Consider the following 10,302-nt stretch of genomic DNA (forward strand, 5'->3'; position numbering starts at 1 on the left):
ACATACCCAAGCATGTTGGTGTATTGGCCCCGGATTCGGTTTCGGAGTGTTCTGCTGTGTGAACACAAAATAAATCAGCGGCCATCAAAGCATGTACATGTGTGTGTGTTGTAATCAATGGAATTTTACATATGCTACACAACCATGCATTTAAATATAGGCCTCGCCATGTGTCCATGCCATTGTGTATGTGTGTGCTGTAATCAATGGAATTTGCATATAGAGGCCTCACCATGTACTGCGAAGTTCAAAGGTGTTGGAGAGGATGCATGTCTTTTGATCTTGTGTGTGTGTGTGTGTACACACACTGCACACACACACACACACATACACACACACATCAAATGGCATGGGGTGAGGCATCTACACACACACACACACACACATCCATGTAACTAAATGTAGTGGCCTGTACATGCCTACTATATCCTATATCATTCAACTATCGATTTGAACATGCACAAAACAATATTCACATTGCAACATACCAATTACCACGTCGACCACCACCACCACGTCGTATCATGCCCAGCATGCAACTATTATCACTTACATGATAGCTACACACTTCAAAGAGCCACTTCAAAGGGCGTGCACATGCACACACACACACGCACACAAGACAACCTAACTGTAGCACATGGTAGCGTGGCCTGTACTGCATGCCTACTATATCCTATATCATTCAACTATCGATTTGAACATGCACAAAACAATATTCACATTGCAACATACCAATTACCACGTCGACCACCACCACCACGTCGTATCATGCCCAGCATGCAACTATTATCACTTACATGATAGCTACACACTTCAAAGAGCCACTTCAAAGGGCGTGCACATGCACACACACACACACACACGCACACAAGACAACCTAACTGTAGCACATGGTAGCGTGGCCTGTACTGCATGCCTACTATATCCTATATCATTCAACTATTGATTTGAACATGCACAAAACAATATTCACATTGCAACATACCAATTACCACGTCGACCACCACCACCACGTCGTATCATGCCCAGCATGCAACTATTATCACTTACATGATAGCTACACACTTCAAAGAGCCACTTCAAAGGGCGTGCACATGCACACACACACACACACACGCACACAAGACAACCTAACTGTAGCACATGGTCGCGTGGCCTGTACTCTACATCCCTACTATATCCTATATCATTCAACTATCGATTTGAACATGCACAAAACAATATTCACATTGCATTAGTAAACATGACGTACCGTTGCCCCGTCGACCACCACCGTGTCCGACTCCCACGTCTGAATCGTGCGATGAATCAGACTCATACCTCCGACCCAAGCCGAGATCATCGTCAGATGATTCCGGAGCTAGAATATAATAAATGCATATCAGCGTTAGGTTTGGCAAACTAACGTTACATAGTCACAGAATAAGCGGTAGGTAAATCATCAAATACACGTTTCACACACACACAATCACATGCATATCGCCGGCGTTGGTTTGTCGAACTAACGTTACATAGACAGTCACAGTATGTAAATCATCAAATACACGTTTCACACACACACACAATCACATGCATATCGCCGTTGGTTTGTCGAACTAACGTTACATAGTCACAGTATGTAAATCATCAAATACACGTTTCACACACACACATATATATATATATATATATAAGACCGTGTAATTACCTGGTGGTTCCCAATCGGCGCTCCCATCAGATTCGTGGGCGGTCGAATCGCTGTCCCCTGACTCGCATGAAGAAGCTATGACCACAGCGGCAGCCTTCCTCTTCCTCGAACTGCGTCGGGTAGAGCCGCTCCCGGTCCCGGGGAGAGACGCGTTACTGGGCCCAGCAACGGTCTCACGGCTCTCTCCGATCGGAGCTACCAAAGACGTTGGTGCTGTTGGTGCTGCTGCTGCTTGAACAACCGCGGGTCCAAACGCCAGCTTCGTCTGAACAAAGCGACCCGCCGCCGGATTGTCCCCTCGCTTTCCTACACTACGTCTCTTCATACTGATCTAAATGAAACTACTAACTGATCAAACTACTATTACTACTACTGAAATATACTACCTAGACTACACACTAATCCCTCGAATAGTACTACTACTTAGCACGACTAAGTACTTTCTAAAGCACAGCTGAAACCTTACAATTAGTCTGATACTACCACTATACTGTATAACACTATAAATATAGACTATAGGCTGATCTCAATTCAAATCTCTCTCTCAATCTCTCTCTCTCTCTCTCTATCGCTCTATCTATCTCTCTCTCTCTCTCTCCTCCAAAACCTCGTAGATTCTGGGATCGCGCTAACGTTTTATACCTGTGGTTACATTGGCCAGGTATGCTGGCCAATCAAATGCCAGATTCATTGTGGGGTACAATATTCCCCCTATTGTGATAGTGTTAGAAAATAGGGGGACACTGCCACCTAGTGAAATTTGAGAGGAAATGCAGTTTCCGGTTAAAATTTTCTTCCAAAAGCTCGGCGGTGAAGTTCAGACGGGGAAAATCGAAAAAAGATGTAAACAGATCAAAGACGCTGTACAGCGTCCTCGGCACCTTGAGCATGGCCGGGAAAGACGCTGTAAAGCGTTTCCCGGCACCCAAAGTGTTAACGATACACTTTTTTAACGTATCGTGGATATCGTGATGTTTTGCCCAAGAGGATTGTGTCGTGTCAATCTGGTCCACCCCGTTCAAACTTTTGAACAACGGCGCTCCCACACACACACTACTGCATCAAAGTTAGTACTTATGATTAACAAAGGCATTCGTTTTGTGGCATTAACATTATATAGTTACACGTTATATAGTTACACATCAGCGTATTTACCCAAACATAGCAACGTCCGATGACGACATAGATAGCAAGCGTTACTGTTCATATCTCAGTCCGTGCCGAGTTGTGCGTGCCCATTCTGCGGTCTGTTAATAAAGTTTTCAATCAGACAGATGTATGGAAAGGCTTTTATTATAACATTTGTTGCAGTAAAATCATTATGCCTCGTTGTCATGCTGCGGTGCGCTAGTAATCACTCGTCGGCTGCGGTGAGCTGTTGTTGTTGTCGTTGAGCTGAGCTCTCGTTAAAATCAATGGAGGGCATTCAGGAATGTAAAAAAATAATAGCGCTTGACGATTGGTGCTAAGAACAGCAGGGCGGGTACAAGCGGTGTGACGTAATTGGCAGACTCGACTGTCAATCAAAATTATTCTGTTGCCGGCTGAATGATTGAATGAATGAAAACGTTATTAACGATTGCAGAATGGGTACAATACAGTACAGCTCAATACAACAACAGTGGACTGACTGGAGGATGAAGACCAGAAAAAGACTTTCGGCTTTTTTACATAAGGGTCCTCCATTTTCAATTCATCAAAACATTTAGAGACATACAAATATACAGTAGTTTCATAAAAATGCTAAAATCCTATTGATTGATTGATTGATTGATTGATTGATTTAAAACTTTATTAACATATTGCAGAATGGGTACAGTACAGCTCAATACATACAATTGTTAAGGGGATGCAGACCAGAGAAAGACTTTCGTCTTGTTTACATCAGGGTCCCCCATTTTCAATTCATCATATTTCATATCTAAATCATATAATATCTCATTGCTAAATATATGCAATATATAATCTAATAATCCAATAATCTAAATCTAATATATAATATAAAAATGCTAAATGCATGGGTATTTTATTTTGTCTTTAATGTTAGCTTGCAAACTCAAATACTGTCTTGGTAAGCCTCATAATGAATTGTTTGGGGGAAAAAAGAAAAACATTGTGATGCGTATCGTGTATCGCCGAAAGGTCAGAAAATATCGTGATATCATATTTAGGCCATATCGCCCAGCCCTAGGGAGGTGTAGTCTCACGTCACTTTAGTTTCCCGCGCAGTCTACCCGTATAGGGATTTATCATTGGGAAAATGTATTATCGGCTATTGTAATAACTCTGCCACATGAACATTGGCAAGCTTTCCATTTTTGCACAAAATGAGTTCCCTTCTATCACTAACATTATTGTTTAAGCATTTTTGGTTGAAATAAAGTTAGTTATAATGTTTTTAATTTGTAGTTAAAAAATAACTACACTTACCAGTAGAACGCCTGTCGTTCAGTGCTGTCACCTAATACACGTCACGGCCATTGTGTAGTTCCTCAGTAAACATAAACATTGTTATTTTGCTACCTTTACAATTAATTGCGGATTTGTTCATGTTGAGCTATAGATTGTGGATGAATACACACAGAAAGGTACACCATGCCAATGTTCATGCTTTATTTGTTTTTGTTGCGAGAAGGCAAGTTTGAACAGGTGGGTTTTGAGATGGGTCTTGAAGAGGTTGATGGTGTCAGAGCCTCGGATGGTAGGGGAGAGGGAGTTCCACAGCCTGGGGGCAGCTACGGAGAAGGCTCGGTCTCCCAGTGTAAAGCGCGTGGTGCGGGGGATGGTGAGGAGGTCGGAGTTGGATGAGTGCAGGCCACGTGCTGGAGTGTAGGGGTGGAGTATGTCAGTCAGGTAGGATGGAGTCAACCCATGCAGTGATTTATAGGTGAGGAGGAGGATCTTGTAGGGGATTCTGTAGTTGACGGGGAGCCAGTGGAGTTTTTGCAGAGTGGGGGTGATGTGCTGCCAGGGTTTGGTGCACGTGAGGACCCTCGCAGCTGAGTTCTGGACATATTGCAAGCGGTCCAGAACCTTCTTGGGGGCACCAAAAAGGATTCCGTTGCAATAGTCTGCGGATTAGTGTTTCAGCTGAGGAGTCGGAGAAGCTTCTGAGGTGGAAGAAGGCGGACCTGGTGACTGACTTTATGTGTGGCTGGAATGAGAGGGTCCAGTACTACACCCAGGTTCCTTACCTCCGTGGAGGGGCCGATGGACTAGCCGTCGATGGATAGGACGAGGCTGTCGATTCTTTTGAAGGAGGGCTGGGGGAAGCTACAACTATGAATTCAGTTTTATTGCTGTTGAGTTTGAGGAAATTGGCGGTCATCCATGCTTTGATATCCTGGAGGCAGGCAGTGAGGGGGGGGGGGTGCAGGGGAGGCGAGGGGGGAGAGAGGGGAGCAGAGGGTTTGGTGTGGAGATAGAGCTGCGTGTCGTCTGCCTTTGACCTGTAATCCTTTTTTGTGTGCCCGTGAAACCTGTAACCAGCTTTGGAAGAAGTACACAGTTCCTTTACTTAAGTAAAAGTAGAAATACCCAGATAAAATAGTACTCTGGTAAAAGTAAAAGTCCTCCATTCAAATTCTACTTGAGTAAAAGTAGAGAAGTATTTGCTAGTATTAAGTATCTAAAATAAAACTATGCATTTTACATGACGTTTGTGTATTCCAGTGCTTGGGAGCATTCAATCCTCGAATACATTGACCTCTAAAGGTTATGTTAAAGTGGTATGTGGCCCAGTTATGCTGCTCTGATTAAAGGTTACGTTAAAGTGGTATGTGGCCCAGTTATGCTGCTCTGATTAAAGGTTATGTTAAAGTGGTGTGTGGCCCAGTTATGCTTCTCTGATTAAAGGTTATGTTAAAGTGGTATGTGGCCCAGTTATGCTGCTCTGATTAAAGGTTATGTTAAAGTGGTATGTGGCCCAGTTATGCTGCTCTGATTAAAGGTTATGTTAAAGTGGTGTGTGGCCCAGTTATGCTTCTCTGATTAAAGGTTATGTTAAAGTGGTATGTGGCCCAGTTATGCTTCTCTGATTAAAGGTTATGTTAAAGTGGTGTGTGGCCCAGTTATGCTGCTCTGATTAAAGGTTATGTTAAAGTGGTGTGTGGCCCAGTTATGCTTATCTGATTAAAGGTTATGTTAAAGTGGTGTGTGGCCCAGTTATGCTTCTCTGATTAAAGGTTATGTTAAAGTGGTATGTGGCCCAGTTATGCTGCTCTGATTAAAGGTTATGTTAAAGTGGTATGTGGCCCAGTTATGCTGCTCTGATTAAAGGTTATGTTAAAGTGGTATGTGGCCCAGTTATGCTGCTCTGATTAAAGGTTATGTTAAAGTGGTGTGTGGCCCAGTTATGCTTATCTGATTAAAGGTTATGTTAAAGTGGTGTGTGGCCCAGTTATGCTTCTCTGATTAAAGGTTATGTTAAAGTGGTATGTGGCCCAGTTATGCTGCTCTGATTAAAGGTTATGTTAAAGTGGTATGTGGCCCAGTTATGCTGCTCTGATTAAAGGTTATGTTGAAGTGGTATGTGGCCCAGTTATGCTGCTCTGATTAAAGGTTATGTTAAATTGGCATGTGGTCCTGTTATGCTGCTCTGATTAAAGGTTATGTTAAAGTAGCATGTGGCCCAGTTCTGCTGCTCTGATTAAAGGTTATGTTAAAGTGGTGCAGTCTGTGGTCCAGTTATTCTGCTCTTGAAGTTGACAGGCTTCCAATGTGAAAGTATACAATCTTCATCCATTTTTGCCATGTTTTCTATGCAAAATCTTTTTCTTCAAATTAAATAGTAACTGATGAGTTCAGATAAATGTAGTGGAGTAAAAAGTACAATATTTCCTTTGAAATGTAGTGGAGTAAAAGGTTCCCTAAAATGAAAATACTCACATAAAGTAGAAGTAGCTTGAAATTGTACTTAAGTAGAGTACTTGAGTAAAGATACTTAGTTACTTTCCACCACTGCCTGTAACTTGTACTGTGTGTGTTGTCTCGTCTGTCTCCCAGCTGCCCTACGAGCTACAGGACATGGTGAATAAGCACATGAAGAACAGTCTGCCGCAGAGGAGCCCCGGTGGGTCCCAGGACCCCGACACCCTGAGCCTGACCCCCGCTGACGTGGTGCCCACCTCGGTCATCGCCCGCGTGCTGGAGAAGCCCGAGCCCCTGGTGCTCAACTCCGCCCAGTCCTGCAGCAGTGCCGGCAGGCCGGTGGCAGAGGACGTGTTCGTCCACGTGGACATGACGGGGTCCCAGGCGGAGGGTGGAGCAGGAGGAGGAGGAGGAGGAGGAGGGGGGGGCGGGAGGGAGAACGGCGGTCCCGGCCAGGAGCTGCTCCACCAGAACGGGATGTGCCGCAGCCAGAGCAGCCTGGACGGGGAGGGGGGCGAGGAGGGAGGGGGAGGCGGGGGAGCGGCGCCCTCGTTCGAGAAGCTCAACCCCTACCCGGCGCCCCCGCCGCCCCACCCCCTCTACCCCGGGCGCAAGGTGATCGAGTTCTCCTCGGACGACAAGGTGAAGATCCCCAAGAACAGCCCGCTGCCCAACTGCACCTACGCCACGCGGCAGGCCATCTCCCTCAGCCTGGTGCTGAGCGAGGAGGAGGCGGCCAGCGAGCGCCAGCGCACCGTGCCCAACAGCCCCGCCGTGTCCGACTCAGGCTGGCGCTCCGGGGCCTCCTCGTCCTCGGGCGGGGGAGGGCAGCGCCACCAGCGTACGCCTCCTTCCCGAACGGACGCGCCCAGCGAGCCGCTCTCCAGCCAGTCCAGCCCCTTCAGCAGCCCCCCGCAGCCCCCCAGCGCCTTCGCCAGCTCGGGCAGCTCGGAGGAGGACCTGCTGGCCAACTGGCAGCGCATGTTCGTGGAGAAGATGGCGCCGGCGTCCGAGGGCACCGTGGTCAACCGCACCTCCTTCAGCAGCGACACGGCGCAGGACCTCCAGAGGACCCGGCAGAGCAGCCAGGCGGGCGGGGGCGGGGCCTCTGGGGGCGGGGGCGGGGCCTCCGACAGGCACCGCGGGGCGTACTCTGATGGGGAGGAGGGCTCGTCCACGCGGAGCTGGACGGCCAGCAGGGAGTCCAGCCTGGACACCGACACCAGCAGCGCGGCGGAGCTGCGCACCAGGAGGGTCCAGTACGGCGCCCACTTCTCCACGGAGGAGAGCGAGCAGCTGCTCATGAGCCTGGAGCCGCTGGACCACGAGGACGCCGCCAGCGGGGACACGGCAGTGTTGGTGGCCAGGAGCCCGGAGGAGGCCCCGGTGAAGGAGGAGGAGGAGGAGGAGGAGGAGACGGGTTCCGTCGGCAGTTCGGCCGAGGAGAGGGACGTCCTGCCCCAGGACCTGCCCGTCATCGCGCCGCGGGTCGCAGACTGCCCCGCGGACGACGCTCAACCCCTCGCCACCAACCCTCCCGCCCCGGGGAGGCCCCAGAAGAGCCCCAAGAGGATGGGGGTTCACCACCTCCACCGTAAGGACAGTCTGACCAGGGCCCAGGAACACGGCAACCTGCTGGACTGAACTCTTGACACTTGTTGTGTTCTTCACACCTCCAGCTGGTCCGCCGTCCGCTAGCTGAACTATTCTCCGCTCCGGACTGCAGCGAGTCAGACCAGGAAACGGAAACAGTCGAAAGCAGCGTCTTTGACCCCGTTCACACGACCTTTAACCATCGCCTCTCTTCAGGCGGGCAACTCTCACACCCTCTCTAATTGAATAATCGTGTCGGAGAGAGAACGCTAAACGCTAAATCCTCCGCGAGGTGTTTTCACAGCCAACTCCGGTTTGAACAGAGAGCCAACGACGGTCATCAGTCACTGTGATGCTCAAGCTGCGGTCTCTTCCCACGACGTGGTCCTGCAGGACTGAACGAGAGAGAACATCTCCAAACCACCAAATTATTAGTTTTAACCAGAGAGCAGGGGGCGACTCCCATCCAGGATATAGAGCCATACTGTACTGTGTTATCGCCGTCTCCTGTGTGTGCGTGTATCACCACCCTGCGCCAGCTGGTGTGTGTCTGTGTGGAGAGACGGAACCAGACGGAACCAGGCGGCTGGAGCTTCACCCCCCGGAGGCTCCTGCTGTCAGTCAGTGTGCAAGAAACCGGAACACAAAAAAGAATAAACAATATGGATGCTGTCGCCTAGTTTTACTCCCCAAGCAACCCACCCCCGCCCATTCTGAAATACTCCCCCTCCAGCGATGCGTTTGGATATATTATGAATGTGGATCCAGAGAAGGTACACTTAGTATCTCTGCAGTGGTTGGCAGAGACGCCCAAGGACATTGCATTGTTGTCTGGTGTGGGCAGAGCCCTGTGGAAATACACACATACACAAAACACACACACACACACACAGACAGACTCTCAGTGCCTATCCCTCTCTGCACTCGTAAAGGTATTGGCCAGTTGAGCGTTCGCTCCATAGGGCTCTATGTTCACCACGAGCTGTCTGACCAGACTGAGAGCTCCTCCTGCAGCCACTCTGACCTTCACTAGAATGTACACATACAACTATACGCCGTTTTCTTCATGAAAAAAAAAAGAAGGAAAATCACCATTTTTCTCATTTTATTTGTGTCTCGATTATGTCTGTGTTTATCTTTCTCATCATGTTCTTGATTATTCTGTTTGATCTCGACGCGGCGTCAGCGTTATAAGTCCAGGAAGCGGTCGATACTATTGATGTAATGATTCGACGCTGCTGTTAATGCAACACAAGGTGGTCCTCTCTGTAAAACCAGTGTGACGTTAGTATCATCTCTCTGGCGTCGCATCGGGATCGAACTGTTCTATTGACCCTTCGCTTTACAGACGGTTGTTTATGTTCGATTCGCCCCGTGGCTCCATTTCTGTGTTTCCATTTCCAGGAACCCAACACGTTTGTTTTCAGCTCATGACAAATGAAGAGGATCGGAGTAAAAAAAGGAAAAGTTACGAATATTTTTTTAAACATGATGTCATAATCCTTCTGCCTCCACAGCTCTGAAGGCTGTAGGTGATGTTAACGTTTCAGAAGTGTTTCTCCTCCAAGATGCCTTCAACGTTTCTGTACTGGACCACACTGCAGTGTGTGGAGGTGTCTCCCAGGTGGCGCATCACAGTGCACCGTGCCACACCGGACCAGGGGGGGGGGCAACCACAGTGTACCATGCCACCCCGGACCAGGGGAGGGGCAACCACAGTGTACCATGCCACCCCGGACCAGGGGAGGGGCAACCACAGTGTACCGTTGTACAGAGACACATGGATTCAAAGTGTTTATTCTTGACGTTTGTTGACTAATCCCAGGTGAGGGGAAAGTATTTTTTGATTGTTGTATTTCTCACAGCCAATCATCAACCACCCATCATGTTGTTTAAAAGATATATAATAATGATTATGGTGTTGTACCTGGATGTAAAGAGACATGATTTGCGCTCTCTTCCTGGCGGGGGGGGGGGGGGGGGGGGGGGCGTTTCCCCTAAGATCGGATGGCGTTATTATGGCTCCCTGTTTCTCCGCTCTGCACCGGTGTGTTTTTGGGAAGCCTGGGCTCTGGTCCAGGTGAATGCCCCCTTAACGCACTGCAAATGTATTGTTGACAAAGTGCAAAAACTTCTAGATGAAAACCCTC

General features: G+C 48.3%; 1 protein-coding gene across 1 annotated transcript in view; it reads left to right on the top strand.

Annotated features, from left to right (window-relative positions):
• Nucleotides 1-8,203, top strand: part of tjap1 (tight junction associated protein 1 (peripheral)) — a gene marked incomplete at its 3' end in the record, with an annotated part of 199,719 nt that extends 191,516 nt beyond the window's left edge. Inside the window, exon 8 of the mRNA XM_084321291.1 lies at nt 6,695-8,203. Within this exon, the coding sequence (XP_084177417.1) occupies nt 6,695-8,203 (1,509 nt within the window). The remainder of the gene's footprint in view (nt 1-6,694) is intronic.
• Between the last annotated feature and the right edge of the window lie 2,099 nt (nt 8,204-10,302).

This window comes from Notolepis coatsorum (genome assembly GCF_963971535.1).
Source record: "Notolepis coatsorum genome assembly, chromosome: 9".
Classification (NCBI taxonomy): Eukaryota; Metazoa; Chordata; class Actinopteri; order Aulopiformes; family Paralepididae; genus Notolepis; species Notolepis coatsorum.